This window comes from Symphalangus syndactylus, chromosome 22, assembly GCF_028878055.3.
Source record: "Symphalangus syndactylus isolate Jambi chromosome 22, NHGRI_mSymSyn1-v2.1_pri, whole genome shotgun sequence".
Lineage (NCBI taxonomy): Eukaryota > Metazoa > Chordata > Mammalia > Primates > Hylobatidae > Symphalangus > Symphalangus syndactylus.
Genome location: NC_072444.2, coordinates 12295141 through 12314746, shown reverse-complemented (window position 1 = coordinate 12314746; position 19606 = coordinate 12295141). Strand labels below are relative to the sequence as shown.

The 19606-nt window shown below is 48.1% G+C and overlaps 1 protein-coding gene across 12 annotated transcripts in view; it reads right to left on the bottom strand.

Moving 5' to 3' along the window:
- RHCE (Rh blood group CcEe antigens) overlaps positions 1 to 19606 on the bottom strand; it is a 68591-nt gene that overhangs the window by 26723 nt on the left and 22262 nt on the right. For 9 of the 12 annotated variants that reach the window (XR_008653805.2, XM_063631561.1, XM_055261112.2 and 6 more), the window contains 4 exons: positions 14056 to 14206; positions 4749 to 4896; positions 3505 to 3671; positions 1738 to 1875 (listed from right to left, as the gene is read on the bottom strand). Coding sequence is in view for 11 of the 12 variants with exons in the window: in XM_063631561.1 (XP_063487631.1) it covers positions 1738 to 1875; positions 3505 to 3671; positions 4749 to 4896; positions 14056 to 14206 (604 nt within the window). In the remaining variant the exon portion in view is untranslated. Of the gene's footprint in view, positions 1 to 1737; positions 1876 to 3504; positions 3672 to 4748; positions 4897 to 6279; positions 6380 to 9303; positions 10276 to 14055; positions 14207 to 19606 lie in introns of those variants that run through there. The other 3 variants (XM_063631562.1, XM_063631563.1, XM_055261118.2) reach the window with 3 other exon arrangements.

Sequence of the window (19606 nt, the reverse complement as noted above, 5' to 3'; positions counted from 1 at the left end):
CCCATGTCTCTGCCTGGCTAATACTACTTATCTGTCGGCACTTGGCTGTTAACTGTTTCCTCTGCTCCAGGAAGCATTTCCGGACCCATCCCAGGCTAGCTTAGATGTGCCCTGTAGCTGTTCTCACACTGTATTGTGTTTCTCCATTTCCCTCACTAAACTATAGCTTGAAAAGCAAGATGAGTGTTAAAACGTATGTGTTGAGTGAAGGAAGGATGAATGAATGAATATATGAATGAATGAGTGAATCATTTTTGAACAGTCTTGCCAGTGATGAAGTCAAGGAAACAGGCTCAGGGAACGCGATGGGGCTGAGCCTGATGATAACTTGCTATGTGTTCTTTTTTCTGCCCTTCCTCCTTTCATTTCAGGGTTTCAAAGCCAGAGGAGATAAACGAAATTTGTTCCCCTTGCAAAGATGAAAATCAGATTTGCCCTGGTTTTGGCCAAATCAAAGTATTGATACGTTTTTCCTTATTTATTTTATTTTATTTTTTAATGACCTCCAATTCCATCCATGTTGCTGCAAATGACAGCATTTCATTCTTGTTATGGCTAAATAATATTCCGCTGTGTATATGGACCACTTTTTTTTTTTTGAGACAGAGTCTTGCTCTGTCGCCCAGGCTGGAGTGCGGTGGCGCGATTTCGGCTCACTGCAACCTCTGTCTCCCAGGTTCAAGTGATTCTAGCGTCTCAGCCTCCTGAGTAGCTAAGATGACAGGTGCCTGCCACCACGCCTGGCTAATTTTTGTATTTTTAGTAGAGATGGGTTTCACCATGTTGGCCAGGCTGGTCTTGAACTCCTGACCTCAGGCAATCTGCCCGCTTTGGCCTCCCAAAGCGCGTGAGCCACCGCGCCTGGCCAGTTTTTCCTAATTTTAGGTTGAAATGGACTCCCTGAATAGCCACTGTTCATCCAAATCCAGCCTTCGAAAATCTACTCCTTTTTCCTCCATCAAGCCTTCAAACCCATGAAGATTTGTTGTCCCTAAATATTTCTCTTAGAGAAGCACATTATAACCAATTGGCTATAATGAAGTCTTCTGGAATGATCAGGATTTGCTGAGTATTGGGGAAAGATCCATCCACTTAGAAGAAGAATTAAACAATCAGAAGTAGACACGACCTGGACCATCAGCCCAGCACTCCCTCTTCTGGGTACTGCTCCTCTCACATCATCCACGTGGTTCCCCAGCAGCAGTGACATATGCACGATGTGCCCACCCCCAGCTGAAGACAACATTATCCAAGTTAAACCAAAGAGCCCCTTCTCCAGAGAATTTGGGATTGGGGCCAAGAGATTCCATCCACCAGGCTGCTTTCTTGAAGCAAAAGACTACAGCCCACAATGTGGGGTGAAAGAGGAGGAAGCAGGTCTACAGAGTAAGAATAAAGCAGATATTCAGGAAAAGCAAAGAAAGAAGTAAAACAGGGGCTTCTGGGCTCCCCACAACACTCCAGTCCCTGTCCTTGAGTTCTGTGACACCCCAGTAGCCTGATAACAAATTCTCCCCAATGCCCAAGCAAGCTCAAATGGGTTCTGCCACCTGCTCCCCAGCATCCTAACAAATGCACCACCGAGCCAGGATGGATCCCTCACCAGGCGTTGAAGCCAACAAGAGAATGCGCCAACACCTGCCTAATGCAGCTGTGCACTGCACAGTGGCCCATCAGGTCCCAGCGTCCTGCTGGCCTTCAGCCAAAGCAGAGAGGGTTAGTTGTCTAGTTTCTTACCGGCAGGCACTTGGCTCCCCCGATGGAGATCAGCCCAGCCACAAGACCCAGCACCATGGCAAGCCATGGAGAAGAGATCAGGTGACACGAGGTACCCACAGCCACGCCTCCTGCCAACACCGCATTGTGCATATAAGTCTGCAAAGAAATAGCTTGTGGGTAAAGGAAGCAAGGTAGAGAGAGAACACCATCTTGCTGCAAGTGACCAGCGCGCTGGGAACAAGTCAACCCTGTAACATCCTCCCTGCTTTGCTGATCCAGAAACCACCTCTCCCCTGTGTTGGGGCAATGTGTCCTTCATCAGTGGACATGATGGGCCAGTTCACTACTGCCTCTTAGGCTCAGGGCACAGTTACCCTGATTGTGCAGCATTTAGGGAATGAGCTGGGAAATCCAGGTGCTCAGCATCCTAGGCACCCATCACGCTCATTAGTGATGTGTCCCCGGGCAGTGGGGAGAATGGGTTTTTGTTTTATTTTTCAGAGAGAGGGTCTCTGTATGTTGCCTGGGCTGGTCTTGAACTCCTGGCCTCAACCAATCCTCTTGCCTCAGCCTCCCAAAATATTGGGATTACAGGTGTGAGCCACTGCACCTGGCCTAGAAGAATGGGGTTTTGGATGTACCTTCTTCACAAGGTTATTTTAAGGATTAAATGAGTTTCCACATATAAAGCTCTTGGCCCAGTGTCTGGCATAGAACATGACTAAATGTCCAGTAGACACAAATCATTGTTATTGTTTTTATTATTATTATTGGCTACTTGGTGCCTGTGCCACCCTGTATGACTGGGCCCAGTTCCAATAACCTGGGCCTTGCTGCTGGGTCATAGCTCTGCTATGTCCTTCACTGCTCCAGAACCGGAGTCTGGCCTTGCTCTTATCTGACACCCTCAGCTGTCACCTAGGATTAGCCTCTGGGCTTCCCTGAGCTGACATCCACTCCTGCCTTGTTGGGTGTCTTAGACTTGCTCTCACCATGGAACTCATGGCCACTCACTTCCTCTTAGCACTGAATTCTGCTGAAGCTGTCATCTGTGGCCACATTCTTTCCACTCCAGCCCCCGAGTCCCTCCCACCCCAGCCCCACCACTGGTCTGTCCAGACTTCCCTCCAACACCACCAGCTGGACCCCTGCCCCCATCATCATGAGAACTTGTTTTGTCTCCCCTCTCACCCATCTCTGCCCACAAGACTCACACACACCATCCTCTCTCTGTGTTAATAGCAGCAGCTAATGTTTGCCTACCGCTTACTCCCCGTTAAGCATTCTACATGCACCACCTCTTAATTCCCACTTTACAGATGAGGCCACTGAGACTCAAAACGTTGAAGTGGCTTGACCAGGGCCACATGGCTAGTGTCACATACTTCTCAACTTCTGATTCTGATGGTTCCATTCTTGAGATTTGTTGGGGGGAAGAGAGAGGCTGGCTAATTCTAGTCTAGTCTGTTGCTGCTGACTCTTGCTCATGGTGACTGACTTTTAGCAACTAGCAGAAACGGGGTTCAAACTCAGGTCTGTTTCATGTTAGCATGGATGGATTTAATCACTCCCCCCAGAAAGCCTTTGGTCACTGGACAGTCTCCTGAGTCCCAGGCCCACTGTGACCCACCGTTCTTCCTAGAGCTCCACTGTAGAGGCAGGCACAGCTCCACCACCCAGCACGCCCTCTCCCAACCCACGCTGGCCCTGGGGTGGGGAGGAGCATAAATATGTGTGTCAGTCCTGTTAGACCCAAGTGCTGCCCAAGGGCAGCGCCCTACTCACCATGTCGATCTTCCCTTGAGGGTGAGCCAAGGATGACACTGAGATGGCTGTCACTGTGCTGACTGCTAGAGCATAGTAGGTGTTGAACACGGCATTCTTCCTTTCGATTGGATTTGTCAGCAGAGCAGAGTTGAAACTTGGCCAGAATATCCACAAGAGGAGGGTGCCTGGGGGCCAGAGAGGGTGGTTGGCCAGAACCACACTCCTGCTCCAAAGGTCTGAGCCTCAAGGGGTTTTGGATGAGAATCCTAGGGCTGGAGAGTCTCAGCCTTGTCACTTAAGAGTTAGATGGGGAAGTCACGTCTCCCCTCCAAGCTCTCAAGCTGATACCAGCTAACCACATTTTACAGACAAGGAAACAAAGGCCAGGAGGGTTGAAATCTGCATACCCCAGGCCTCCTGAACCTGCTCTGTGATGGTCAAATGCTTATTTTTATTTTTTTATTTTTCTTTTTAATTCAGATGGAGTCTTGCTCTGTTGCCCAGGCTGGAGTACAGTGGCGCGATCTTGGCTCACCACAACCTCCACCGCCTGGATTCAAGAGATGATCCTGCCTCAGCCTCCCAAGTAGCTGGGATCACAGGCTTGCACCACCATGCCCAGCTAATTTGTTTGTATTTTAGTAGAGATGGGCTTTCGCCCTGTTGGCCAGGCTGGTCTCGAACTCCTGACCTCAGGTGATCCCCCTACCTTGGCCTCCCAAAGTGCTGGGATTATAGGCTTGAGCCACCATGCCTGGCCCAAATGCTTATTTGTTTTTAAATGAATGTGCTGCTTTAACTTGACCCCATGGCCTGATAGTCCTTTGCCTACTATCAAGCTCACTGCCTGCTTTTCTATTAGCCTCTCCCAGCAGTCTAAGTTCATCATTTTCAAAGCAGATTTTCAAAGTACAACATTATTACTATTCCCACCCTTGTTCCTTCACTCCTGGGCCCTACTTTCTTCACTTGTCCATTTCCCTCCTTTCAGTTGAAAATAAAGGGATTGAATCAACTTATTGAAACTCACACATAATGAGTCTCTCCTTTCTAGTGGATACTAATGAAGAGAGGTCCCTAAAAAAGGAAACGCTTAATTCAAAGGTATGAATTTAACAAACACTACTCAAAGAAATGAATCATGATGAAAGGGCTTCAGACACGCAGGGGAAGTTGGTAGAGGGAGATTTTTCAGCCAGAGCCTTTTCTGAGCCATTCTGCTCAGCCCAAGTATGAGACCACTCACCCCACCTTGTCCTTACCCAGCATGGCAGACAAACTGGTGCTGTTTCGTATCTGTTCTTTATCCTCCGTTCCCTCGGATGGAGGCTTTGGCAGGCACCAGGCCACAGTCAGCCCAAAATAGGCTGCGAACACGTGGATGTGCATTATGTTCACGTGGTAGTCTGTCTGCAATAAAACCCAGTAAGAGCAGTGAGTGTCGGCATCCTCTGCCCACAGGCAAGCCCTGATGGTCCTTGGAGAAAGTTCAGAGCTTCACTTAGGAGGTGTGACTTGAAGCCATGAGACTGGTGGTCAGAGCTTACCCAGCCCAACCCAGCAGGCTTTGCCCAGACTGGAGTGCAATGGCGCAATCTCGGCTCACTGGAACCTTTGCCTCCCAGGTTCACGTGATTCTCCTGCCTCAGCTTCCCTAGTAGCTGGGATTACAGGCATGTGCCACCATGCTGGGCTAATTTTGTAGTTTTAGTAGAGATGGGGTTTCACCGTGTTTGCCAGGCTGGTCTCAAACTCCTGACCTCAGGCGATCCACCCGCCTCAGCCTCCCAAAGTGTTGGGATTACAGGCATGAGCCACTGCACCGGCCTTTTTTTTTTATTGTTTGTTTTTTCTTTTTTTGAGACAGAGTCTTGCTTCATTGCTCAAGCTGGAGTGCAGTGGTGTGGTCACAGTTCACTGTAGTCTCCAACTCCCGGGCTCAAGCAATCCTCCCACCTCAGCCTCCTGAGTAGCTGGGATTACAGGAGTGCAAACCATGCCTGGCCAATTTTTAAATTGTGTGTAAAGATGGAATCTCGCTATGTTGCTCAGGCTGGTCTCAAACTCCTGGGCTCAAGAGATCCTTCCCTCCCAAAGTGCTGGGATTACAAGCATGAGCCATCACACCCAGCCTATCAGTAGCTCTTATATGCTTTTGACCAAGGTTCACTTAGGTGTGGCAAAAACCCACATGGACACGCACCTCACTGATTCCTACTTCTCAGCAGAATTTTAACTCTGCAGGGAGTGATGAGTGATATAAATTTTGCAACATGAAGCAGCCAGACTTCTTATAATACCAAACTAAAGTCTTTGGTAAATTCTAGATATATTCTAATTTTGCATCATGACTATCACATTTTAGTAATGCTTAATAACTTACTTAGTGGGCTACTGGAGAAAGCTGGCAGCTGTGCTTTCTAAAAATACCCAGAATTGGCAGGATTTTTAGCACCATTTCCCACTGACCCCATCTTGGTTTAAGCCACCATCACCACTGCCCCAAATTGTTACAATAACCTCCTAACTGGTCTCCCCATTTCCACCCTTGTCTCCCTGTGGACTGTTCTCCACACAGCAGGCAGAGTGACCCTGTTAAAATGCTAGTCCGGCTGGGTGTGGTGGCTCACGCTTGTAATCCCATGTAATCCCAGCACTTTGGAAGGCTGAGGTGGGTGGATCGCCTGAGGTCAGGAGTTTGAGACCAGCCTGGCCAAGATGGCAAAACGCTGTCTCTACTAAAAATACAAAAATTAGCCGGGCGTGGTGATGCTTGCTTGTAATCCCATATACCTGGGAGGCTGAGGCAGGAGATTCACTGGAACCTGGGAGGCGGAGGCTGTAGTGAGCTGAGACGGCGCCACTGCACTCCAGCTTCGGCGACAGAGTGAGACTTTGCGTCAAATAAATAAATAAAATAAAATGCAAGTCAGATCGTACTACTCCTCTGCTCAGAAGCCTCCAGAGGCTCCCATGTCACTCAAAGTCAAGGTCCATGTTCTTGCCATGACCCTGCAGGATCCACTCTTGCCTGACCTCTCAGGCATCACCTCCTATTGCACTCCTCCACTTGCTCTTCTCTCATCCTCAAACCCACTAGCGTGTTCCCACTTTGGGTCATTCAGCTGCCTGAAATATTGACCCCCAGCCAGGGTGTAACAAGGGCAGAGTGGAGGGAGTAGTCCACCCTGGGTGCAAGCAATCGGGGTGCCTTGTCTGTAGAGAGTTTCTAACAATTCTAAAGCCAACTAAAAAGTCTGTCTGCTTTTTATTTTTATTTACTTATTTATTTATCTTTGAGACGGAGTCTCGCTCTGTTGCCTGGCTGGAGTGCAGTGGCGCGATCTTGGCTCACTGCAACCTCCACCCGCTGGGCTCAAGTGATTCTCCTGCTTCAGCCTCCCAAGTAGCTGGGATTACAGGCGCCCACCACTGTGCACGGATAATTTTTGTATTTTTAGTAGAGACGGGGTTTCACCATGTTCCCCAGGCTGGTCTCTACCTCCTGACCTCAAGTGATCCATCCGCTTTGGCCTCCCAAAGCACTGGGATTACAGGCATGAGCCACCGCACCCAGCCTATTTTTTTTTTTATCACCATGTGCTGACAATTCTAAACAGCGTGTGCGGCAAACAGCCCTCCCAGCGCCCTGCCGTTGTTCTGCCGCTGTTCTCAGGTACCCATGTGGCTTGTGCACTCGCTACCTTCAGGTCTGTACTCAAAAAACCACCCCCTTGATGAGATGAAGCTGCCCCTGGCCACCCTCTCAAACAGTTATCCTCTCTCCCCAACTTTTCGTGTTTTGTTTCTCCATTTTATTTTTCTCTGTGGTACTTACCACTTTCTAACATGCTATATCTTTTGCCTATTTTATTGCTTATTGGCAGTCTTTCCTTCTGGAACAGACGTTCCATGAAAGTTGTATTTTCCACTGCCACAAGAGTGCCTGGTATATAGTAAATATCAAATAAATATTTGTGAAGTGAACAAATGATGGGAAAAAGCCCTCAGTCATACATAAAGATGAAAGTCCATGCAGTGCCCTGGTAAGAACTAAAAAGCAGGCTTGCGTTTTTCATCTCTTTGAGCTCCACCAGGAAGGAGTTCAGGAAGAACACTTGGGGATTCTTGGCCTGGTATATTCATTTCTTGAGCTGCCTGCACTGACATGACTCTGGTCCCTGGCTCTGGTTCCCCCGAGCCCTCCTGCTGAAGAAACCCAGGATGAATTGAAGTTTTGAGGAAAATGAACACTCGAAATCAGTGCTAAGCCCTCCTCTAGACCAGTTAAGCTAGCAAGTCAAAGCTGCAGAGAAGAGAGGAGATGATATTACATGAATGCAGCCTTTTAAAGTAATCGTTATGAAGACTGCAACAAAGCAGGAAGAGGTTCGGGCTCACAGGGAGTGTTCTGCTTCTGAAATTTACCCCTCTTCTTGACAGCCATGTTTTTACTGTGTGAACTATCCATGCCAGCTGCAGCTGGTTGGACCAGAGTGGAAAAATGACCCAGGGGACTGATCAGATTCTCTCCCTGGACTACAGAATTGAGACTAACTGAGAGAAAAGAGTGGTTTTCTGCAGGATCTGGGACATAGAAATGCAGGAACAAGTGGAGGTGGGTAGGTGGGTGGAGGGGACACGTTTTTTGCTAAAGAGAAAGCTGGTGTACAGAGATGTTAGATGTACAGAGAGAAACAGAGCCAAAAGATGGAGAGCACAGACTGCCTGGGATCTCAGCAGCTTCTTATAGCCAGTTCCAGTGCCTTCCTGAGTCTGGCAGCACCTCCTGCCCTTGGAGGTTCTTTTTGTTTGTTTGTTTTTTAAAATTGTCCATACTACACAGATACACCTTTATGGTTCTTACACTGAATTCTCTTCATTCTGCCTAAGAAAGCTCTGGTGACATTTTCTTCCTGGGAATCAGGGAGATCTCATTAATCCTTATATTAAACAGAGAGAAAAGGCAGAAAATGGGAGTATGCAAACCGGAATCCAGGAGCCCATGGTGATATAAACAAATACATAGATGAGTGGATGAACAGAGAAGCGAAAGCTTTTCCTTACAGAAGAATGCCAACTATTGAAGGGAAGACGGAATTAGAAAACCAACATTGGCAATTATTATAGTACTAATTTATTCAGGGAACAATCAATGAACACTAAAATCAGTGGGTGAAAGTTGGATGATAAACAGGATTTCTGTAGGAAATTATCTCCTCACAAGATGTTTATTAATTACAAAGGGGAAAATAGTAACTTTGCAGCGGAAGATCCTGGCAGGTACCATCTTAACCCAATGATCACAGTTAACACACCTAGTAATGGGGCAAATTGATAGCATGTCTTCTGATGTGATATACTAAGAAGGGCACACATGGCTCTTGGGGAATTCCTACCAAAAATGCATACCCACAATCTACTCATGAGGAAGAGCAGACAAACCTACATTTTACAAAATAACTGGCTCAAAACTTCAAAACATGTCAAGGTCATGAAAGATTAAGAAAGATGAAGAAACTGTTCCAGATTGATGGAATTTAATAAGACATGAGAACTAAATGCAAGATGTAATCCTCAACCACAAAAAAATATGTATTTTTTTCTAGAAAGGATATCATTGAGAAAATTGGTGAAATGAGAATAAGGTAATCATAATATATCAATGTCAATTTCTCATTTTTGTTAACTGAACAATGGTTATGTAAGAGAATGTCCCCATGTTTTAGGAAATTGTGTTAGTCTGTTCTCACACTGCTATAAAGATACTTCCTGAGACTGGGTAATTTATAAACAAAAGAGGCTTAATTGACTCACAGTTTGGCATGGCTGGGGAGGCCTCAGGAAACTTACAATCATGGTGGAAGGTGAAGCGGAAGCAAGGCACATCTTACCTGGTGGCAGGTGACAGAGAGACAGAAAGAGAGGAAGTGCCACACTTTCAAACCATCAGCTCTCCTGAAAACCCACTCACTGTCACAAGAACAGCATGGGGGAAACCACCTCTGTGATCCAATCACCTCCCACGAGGTCCTGCCCTCAACACGTGGGGATTACAATTCGAGATGAGATTGGAAGGGGATACAGAACTCAACTGCATCAGAAATATACACTGAGGCCGGTTATGGTGGCTCAAGCCTGTAATCTCAGCAATCTGGGAGGCTGAGACAGGTGGATCAACTGAGGCCAGGAGCTCAAGACCAGCCTGGCCAATATGGTGAAACCCCATCTCTACTAAAAATACAAACATTAACTGGGCATGGTGGCATGCCTCTAATCCCAGCTACTCGGGAGGGTGAGGCACAAGAATTGCTTGAATCCAGGAGGTGGAGGTTGCAGCGAGCCGAGATCACACCACTGCACTCCAGCCTGGGTGATCTGGGTGATGGAGCAAGACTCTGTCTCAAAAAAAAAAAGAAACATACACTGAAGTATTTAGGGGTTAAAGTCACACACACAGATGAAGACAACCAAAAATTAATAAATACAAACTTCCATGCTGGGCGTGGTGGCTCACACCTCTAATCACAGCACTTTGGGAGGCCAAGGTGGGTGGATCACCTGAGGTCAGGAGTTTGAGACCAGCCTGGCCAACATGGCGAAACTCTGTCTCTACTAAAAATACAAAAGTAAGCCAGGCGTGGTGGTGTGTGCCTGTAATCTCATCTACTCCAGAAGCTGAGACAGGAGAATCACTTGAACCTGGAAGGCAGAGGTTGCAGTGAGCTGAGATTGCAACATTGCAATCCAGCCTGGGTGACAACAGCGAAACTCCATCTCAAAAAAAAAAAAAAAAAAAAAAAAAAAACTTCCCATATTCCCTCCCAGACCATTGTTCTTTTTTCCACCCCAAACATCCCCAGCTCCCTTAAAGAAGATGCCATCACACTCTCCCTTCCTTGCTGCGGTCTCAGCCTCCTGGCTGCCTCCTGGTCACTGATGATGTCAGTTTCTGCCCTTCAGCCTTTCTCTCCATCATTCTTCCACAAATGATCTTAGTTCACCCAACTCCTTCCTTCTCGGCTCCTTGACCGTTCGTCTCTTTCCCTACGTTACACTTCTGCCACCCACTGTCAAGCCTTAGACCTTGTCATTACCAGTAACTGTGTTGCCTCCGAAGCCTCAGTTTCAAGCATTACACCTGATAACCACCACCACCTCCTATCTGTCCGGCTCACTTCCTTAAATTGCCTCCCTTCAGCAGCTCCAATCAACGGAGCCTGAGAACAATGGTGATGATGAAAATAACAGCACTGCTGTAACTTACCCCATGCCAGGCACTGTTCTAAATGCTTTAGAACAGTGTTCAAAATTGAACAAGTGTTCGTTCACTCGTTCAATTCTCACAACAGCCCTAGGAAGTAGCATTATTCTTATCCCCATTCTATAGATAGGGAAACTGAGGCACAGAGAGGTCAACTAAGGGGCCCAAATGGATTCAGCTAGTGTGGGTTGAGCTGAGATGTGTACCCAGGCTGCCAGGCTGGGCTCCCCATTTTCGCTCTCTCTCCTTTCTTAACCAGCTCACATTTTGTGGGCTACCGTTATACTTCCTGCTTTGCAAACAGCCCCATCTCTGGTCTCCCTTGGGCTTTGGGCTCACTCTGGGCAGCACCCCAGGCTGGGCAAGTTCAACTCTGCTTCTTCCACACCTGCCTGGAGCAGCTGCACACAGCCCTGGTCACTGATGCACTTTCCACCAACTACAAGCCCTAGGGACCCTGGCGCCAGCCTGCAGTCCCGCTGCACCCCTCCAGCCCTCTCACTCTCTTCCACTCCCACAGATGACCATAACACACCTTCCCTCTCTGCAAACCCCACCTCTCCTTCCCACCCTCACATGAGACTGATGATGGTGCCCCTTGTTTCTCTGAGAAAATACAAGTAATTAGTAAGGAATTTTCTCCTCTCCCTGCAGGAGACTGAACCTGTGGCACCCACCACCAAGCCAGCCTATTCACAGTCCCTGCCATTTCTCTTGTTAAGATGAACTGTCCCTGCATCAGCCTAAAGGTATCAGTGCTCAAAATCCCACTCCTGCTTTCCAGCTCAAAGGCTTGACTCTTACAATTCATCTCTCTTCTGTATCATCAGATTTTTCCTCTCGCTATCGGATTATTGCCCTCCTGCCTCTCCTCCATTTCTCTGTTCCCCTTTACAGCAAAGACCTTGGCAGGGCTGCCCCTGCATGCTGTCTCCACTTTCTCATCTCCTGCTCTTGAATCAGTCAAGCCAGGCTTTTGCCTTCATCCTCCTCTAAAACCATGCATGCCAAGGTCTCCTTGCCAAATCCAATGGCTACTTCTCAGCCCTCATCCTACTTGACCTCTCAGCAGCATTCAGCCCACCTGGGGCCCTCTCTTTCCTTGCCTTCCAGGACCTCACCCTCTCCTGGGCTTCCTCCTACCTCTCTAAGCACAATTCTGTCTCTTTTGCTGGCTCTTACACATGTCCCCCTCTAAAATGCAGGGTGTTCTAGGACCCAGTCCTCAGACTTCTTCCCATCTCTCTTTATCCTCACTCCTGATGATCTCCTTGGGTCTCATGGCTTTAAACACCATCTGTATTGTAACAACTCCCAAATGTGTATCCCTGGCCCTAACCGTTCCACTAAGCTTTAGACTTGTACATTTCCATTCAGTGTCTCCACTGGGGTGTTTCATACACATCTCTACCCCCACCCGACCTTAACCCTAACGCTACCACATTCGACACTGAACTCTGGGTTTTCCCTCCCAGATCTATCCCACCCCAGTGTTCCCCATCTCAGTAAATGGCAGCAGCAGCCGCTGAGTTGTGCCAGATCAGAACCTTGAAGTCATCTTGACCCTCTCCCACCCCATGTGCAGTCCATCAGCAAATCCTGTCAATTCTGCTGTTAAAATACGGTCAGGATCCAACCGCTTCCCACCACTCCCGCAGCTATTGTCCTAGTCTCAGTCTGGATGATGGCAGTTGCTGCCGCTCTGGTCTCCACCTGCTTCCTCTCTTGCCCCTTCAGTCTTTTCTGAACCCAGAAGCCGGAGTGATTATCTTAAAACATAAGTCAGATCACAGCTCTCCTCTGCCCAACACTCCCTAGTTCTCCCTGTATTTCTCAGAGTAAAATCCAAAGTCCTTTGGGATACTGAGGCACGGTAAAGGGGCTTCATGCTTTTTTTTGTAAACATGCATCATCTCATGTGATTAATTCAATTACTCCCTCAAAACCCTATGTGGTAGTACTGCTACCCTCATATTACAGACAAAGAAACTAAAGCTCTAAGAGGTTAAATTGCCCAGAGTCACAGGGGGATTTATGGCAGAGCTGGGATGCAAACCCCAGCCTTTGACTCCAAGTCCAGTGCACTTTCTTCTAAGCCAGGCTGGAACTGTGGGTTCTCGCTTGGGTTCTGCCACTATCTTGCTATGTGATCTTGGGCAGTCCCTTCCCCTCTCCAGGCATCAGCTTTCTCACCTATGAGATGGGAAGGTTGGCTATGTCCTCACTCAGAGTCAGGGTTACAGCAGAGGAGCTGGGAGAGCCATTTGGATTGGCCTTCCCTTCACAGCTGCCTTCAAACTTAGACTTTCGACAGGCTCTCCCAATGAGAGGACACGTGCAGTTACTGACACGCACTGACTGAAAGAAGATGCTGGCTGTACAAACTTGCTGGACCCACTGCTGGTGAGGCTCTGAGAATTAATTACTTTTATACAACCATAATTATGTCGTGAATAGCACAATCCTACAGGATTATACTGTAGTAGTTAAAGGCACTGGTTTGTTGTGTTTAAACATTTGCACAGACCACACTTTTGTAACCTCATTTGGGTATCTATCTATCTATCAATCTTTTCTTTTCTTTTTTTTTTTTTTTTTTTTGAGATGAAGTCTTGCTCTTGTCCCCCAGGCTGCAGTGCAATAGCACGATCTCGGTTCACTGCAACCTCCACCTCCCAGGTTCAAGCGATTCTCTTGCCTCAGCCTCCTGAGTAGCTGGGATTACAGGCACCTGCCACCCTGCCCAGCTAAATTTTGTATTTTTAGTAGAGATGAGGTTCCACCATGTTGACCAGGCTGGTCTTGAACTCCTGACCTCAGGGGTGATCTGCCCTCCTCAGCCTCCCAAAGTGCTGGGATTACAGGTGTGAGCCACCATACCCAGCCTGTCTGTCTGTCTGTCTATCTATGTATCTGTCTGTCTGTCTGTCTATCTATCTATCTATCTATCTCTCTGCCTATCCATTTATTTAGAGATGAGGTCTTGCTATGTTGCCCAGGTTGGTCTCCAACTCCTAGGCTCAAGCAATCCTTCCAACTCACATCTCAGCCTCCTGAGTAACTGAGACTACAGATGCATGCCACCACAACTGGATAATTTAGAAAAAATTACTTTTTAGAGATGAGGATCTTGCTATGATGCCCAGGCTGGTCTCAAACTCCTGGCCTCAAGTGATCTTCCCCCATCAGCCTCCCAAGTAGCTGGGATTACAGGTTGTCTTTATTTTTTAAAACCCTGGAAACCCCACCAAATGGAGATTTTGGCCCTTTTCTCCCAGGTCCCTCCTCCCAGCACCGTGACTCACTTTGAAGATATTACTGATGACCATCCTCATGGTGCCAAAAGCTGTCAGCTCCACCAGCACCATCACCACCAACTGCACCAAGTTGACCTTCCCCAGGACAGCACCCACTGAGATCAGCGACGACATAGCACTCATGGTGGCCAGCCGAATACTGGGGGAGAGAGGGAGAGCCAGGATGACTGAGAAGGAAGTATGCCTCCCATTCATTCATTCATTCATTCAACAAACACTGTTGGACACCTACTTCCTGTGGGAATAGAAGACAAGATTTCTACTCACCTGGACGCTGATGCTGCAGACTGGAGTGACCATCTCTTCTCCCGTTAAGGTGACCTCTGCAGCCTGAGCCTTGTGGTCTGGCAGATGACTTAACCACCCTGTGCCTCAGTGCCTTCATCTATGAGGCATTGATCTACACACACTCATCCAACTGAGGATGATCGGGGTGACTGTTCCCTCAGGGGATCTGACAACTGGGATTCTGCCCAGTCTTCTTTTCTGCCGCCATCATTCAGATGCTCAACAGAGGGCACTCTTCCCCCACGGGCCTGCCCACATCCAGTCACCCCCATCCACATCTGGGGCCACTGTCCCTTCTCTCCCTCTCCGTGGTAGTGGAAAGAAACTGGATTTGGAATCAGGACAAGCCTGGCTTCCAGTCCCAGCCTTGCCACTCGAGTGGCTATTTCATCTCACTGAGCCTATTTCTCCTTCTGCAAATTAAGAATGATGATCAAACATATCCCATGTTGGTGTCCTGGGGATGTGAAGGAGTATTCTTCCTATCGGTGTGTCTAGCACCAAGACTGGCACAAAGAACCAACTCCTGAAAAGACGCTAGCGTTATTAACACTATTATGATTCCTTCCTTCCCTCGACCAATGAGCATGCTCAGGAGGAGAAAATGATTTTTGTCTTGAAGGTACTTACGATCCAAAAAAAAAAAAAAAAAAATGTACTTATGATCCAGACAGGCTACACCATTAGCCTGTCAACTAAGAATATATGTGATGTCACAAGGCTAGTGGGGTTCATTGGAAGGAGAGGGTGATGCTGACTGGACTTATCAGGGAGGACTTCCTGGAGGAAGTGGTACTGAGCTGGACAATCCATGGACATCCAGTCTCCCCTGAGCACTTTGCTCTGAGACTCCCTCCTCCCTCTGGGAGTTAATGATGACAATGCTACAACCACAGCAACAGTGATGATCATGATTTATTATAAGAGCATTTTGTAAAACAGGCTTGTAACAGCATCACCTCTTTTAAATTTTAACCCTATAAGGCTGGGCGCAGTGGCTCATGCCTGTACTGCCAGCACTTTGGGAAGCCAAGGCAGGTGGATCACTTGAGGCCAGGGGTTCAAGACTAGCCTGGCCAACATGGTGAAACTCTGTCTCAACTAAAAATACAAAAATTACCTGGGCATGGTGGCACATGCTTGTAATCCCAGCCACTCTCGAGGCTGAGGCACGGGAGTCACTTGAAACCGGGAGGCAGAGGTTGCAGTGAGCCGAGATCGCACCACTGCACTCCAGCCTGGGTGACAGAATAAGACTCTGTCTCACAAAAAAAAAATTTAACTCTCTGTGCGACTCTCTGTGAAATCGTGCTAGCTTACCATTCAGTATCCCCATTTTACAGAGGGTCACGTAGAGGATTAAAATGGATTTTTTGGAAACAGTCATGCCAGCTGATCACAAATGTGAGGTTCAAATCCAGCTGGCCTGGATCCAAAGCCTGTGCTCTGAAGTCTGGACTCAGCTTCCCCAGTGTTTGCTGCAGACTATGCCCGCTTAAGCCTCAAGGACTTTAGGGGAAGGTCAGAAAAGGGCAAAGGGCATGGGGAACGACTCTTACAGGGACCAGGAATTTAGAATAAGGGGTTATTCAATGTTCCAACGTGCCTGGACAGGTTATTCCTTTTAAGTGGGTGTTCATTTCATTGACAAAGGCTTAACTCAGGAGCGTGTGTGCCGGCGGCGGTATTTCATTCCTCAAGGGCCAGTTTGTGCTGGGGAGGTGCTAAGACAGTGATGTGCAGTGGTCAGGAGCGCGCTCTCAGGTCTAGGCTGCCTGGGCTGGAATCTTGACTCAGCCACTTTCTGGCTGTGTGATCCTGGGCAACTTATTTAATCACTCTGTGCCTTGGTGCCTCCATTTATAAGGTGGACCAAATGCCTCTGGAGCCACAGTAAGGGCAAAGTGAGTTGATATATGTCAAGTGCAATAAAAGAGTTGGTTATTGCTATTATCTTCTAGGGAGAGTCCTGGAGATTTCAAAATACATTAAAAATGTCACACTTTTAAGGCCAGGAATGGTGGCTCACACCTGTAATCTTGGCACTTTGGGAGGCTGAGGTGGGAGGACTGCTTAAGGCCTGGAGTTTGAGACCAGCCTGGGCAACATAGTGAGACTCCATCTCTACAAAAAGCAAAAAAAAAAAAAAAAAAGCTAGGTGTGGTGGTGTGTGCCTGTGGTCTCAGCTACTCGGGAGGCTGTAATTCCAGTAGTTTTCGGAGCCGAGGTGGGCAGATCACTTGAGCCCAGGAATTTGAGACCAGCCTGAACAACACAATGAGATCCTGTCTCTGCAGAAGACAGAAAAATCAGCTAGGCATGGTGGTGTGCACCCATAGTCCCAGCTACTTGGGAGGCTGAGGCAGGAGGATCACCTGAACCCAGTGAGGTTGAGGCTGAGTGAGCCATGATCGTGCCACTTCACTCCAGCCTGGACAACGGAGTGAGACTCTGTCTCAAAAACAGTTTTAAGCCAGCCACAGTGGCTCATGCCTGTAATCCCAGTACTTTGGGAGGCCTAGACGGGTGGATCACTTGAGGTCAGGAGTTCGAGACCAACCTGACCCACCTGGTGAAACCCCGTCTCTACTAAAAATACAAAAATGAGCTGGGCATGGTAGCGGGTGCCTGCAAAAAAATTTAACTCAGGAGGCTGAGGTGGGAGGATCACTTGAGCCCAGGAGGCAGAGGGTGCAGTGAGCTATGATTGTACCACTGCACTCCAGACTGGGCAACAGAGCAAGACCCTGTCTCTAAAAAAATACAAATAAAAATTTTAAAACATCCCACTTCAGGGTTCCGTTTATTTTCATTTTTGTTCCAATAGCCATTTGCTAAGTTATTAGTATGTGAGGAAAACAAAGAACAATGTTGAGTAAGATAGGCCCCTCCCCTGAAGGGACTCAAAACAGAACCAAATCAGTCTCAAGTCAAGTGGCAAAAGCTGGAGTGTTGCCAAGGGGGAGTACCCCGTCCCCAGGGGCAGGCCTGGGCACCACCCATCAGCACAGCCCTGATGGTCAGGAGGGAGCCAGTTTCAGCAGGGGTCACCCCTAGGGGGATCCAAGCAGTCGGGGTGGGGCAGGGGAGTTCACTCAGGCTGTGAGTGACTTCTCTCTCTTCTCGTCTTCCTGGATTAAGTCAAGAACAAACAGGTCCCTGTGGACATCAGATGAAGGGAGCAGCCCTAGACGCCTCCTGCCCCATTCTGCTGTGGTGCAGAAGGCTGAAGGCTGGTGTGACCTTAAGCTAAGGCAGCGACACCAAACCAGGGCCACCACCGTTTGAATTCCCCCAGGGTGCCCTTTGTCACTTCCCAGGTGGATGCAGTGTGTGAATGCGTGCGTGTGTGTGTGTGTGTGTGTGTGTGTGTGTGTGTGTGTGTGTATTGAATCCCCATGGGAATTAACTCTAAGACTGCTTTTTTGTTTTGTTTTGTTTTGTTTTTGAGACGGAGCCTCGCTCTGTTGCCCAGGCTACAGTGCAATGGCACGATCTCGGCTCACTATAGCCTCCGCCTCCTGGGTTCAAGTGATTCACCTGCCTCAACCTCCCAAGTAGCTGGGATTACAGGCGCCTGCCACCACACCCAGCTAATTTTTGTGTTTTTAGTAGAGACAGGATTTCACCATGTTGTTCAGGTTGGTCTCGAATTCCTGACCTCAGATAATCCACCTGCCTAGGCCTCCCAAAGTACTAGGATTACAGGCATGAACCACCACACCTGGCCTAAAACTGGTTTTTTGTTTTTTTTTTTGAGATGGAGTCTCGCTCTGTCGCCCAGGCTGGAGTACAGCGGCATGATCTTGGCTCACTGCAAACTCCGCCTCCTGGGTTCACGCCATTCTCCTGCCTCAGCCTCCCGAGTGGCTGGGACTACAGGCGCCTGCCACCACGCCCGGCTAATATTTTGTATTTTTAGTAGAGACAGGGTTTCTCCATGTTAGCCAGGATGGTCTCGATCTCCTGACCTCATGATCCACCTGCCTCGGCTTCCCAAAGTGCTGGGATTACAGGCGTGAGCCACCGCGCCCCGCCCCTAAAACTGTTTTTTGAGACAGGGTCTCACTCTGTTGTCCAGGCTGGAGTGAAGTGGCACGATCATGGCTCACTCAGCCTCAACCTCACTGGGTTCAGGTGATCCTCCTGCCTCAGCCTCCCAAGTAGCTGGGACTGTGGGTGCACACCACCACGCCTAGCTAATTTTTCTATTTTCTGCAGAGACAGGGTCTCACTGCATTGCTCAGGCTGGTCTCAAACTTCTGGGCTCAAGTGATCTGCCCACCTCGGCTCCCAAAAGTACTGGGATTACAGGTGTGACCCACCATGCCCAGCCTCTAAACCTTTTAAAAAAGAAAAATACATAGAGTTTTTTTCCCCCAGGGCCAATCGGGAGCTGGCTAGACTGTGTTTCATGTTCTGACCACTCTGGATCATGTGGAAAAGGTTATAATAAGAAGTTGGAGCCACCTCCACCACTTAGCTGTGTGGCCCTAGGCAATGCCTTGCCCTCTCTGAGCTTCCACTTCCTTACCTGTATACCAGGTTAGATCCCTACCTGGAAGAGTTAAACAAAATAATATTTGTGGAGTGCTCAGCACAGTTCCTGGCTCATAGAGAAATGTTTAACAGCAGTGCCCAGAGGTTTAGCACGGTCTTAGAAGGGGAGGCTGGAATGGCCTTGAGAGGCCTTGAGAGGTCCCTAAGATGCCTAGGATGCCTGGGCAGCACAGAGATTCAGAGTTTTGAACAAAACAAAACAATGTTACAGGAAAGAATTTAGCCTAGTTCCTCCTATTAAGTGCCAATGCCCTTTTAAAATGTGTATAGCTTGATGTGTAACCATCACCCAGGTGAACATAGAGAACATTTTCTGCATCCCATGAGGTTATTTTGTGTTCCTTCCTAATCAATATCCACTTCCTGCCCAGGTAACCACTATTCTGATTTCTAGCACCATACATTAGTTGTGATGGTTCTTAGCATTTCACACAAATGCATCTAAACAAAGCACAGGTAATTTAATGAAAATAAAGGCGTGGCTATTTCTTGTCTAGCAGCATTAGGGGGCTGAAAGTCCTTTCTTTTCAAGAGAATGTCTCTTAGGCTGGACGCGGTGGCTCATGTCTGTAATCCCAGCACTTTGGGAGGCCGAGGCGGGCAGATCACCTGAGGTCAGGAGTTTGAGACCAGCCTGACCAACACGGAGAAACCCTATCTCTACTAAAATACAAAATCAGCCAGGTGCGGT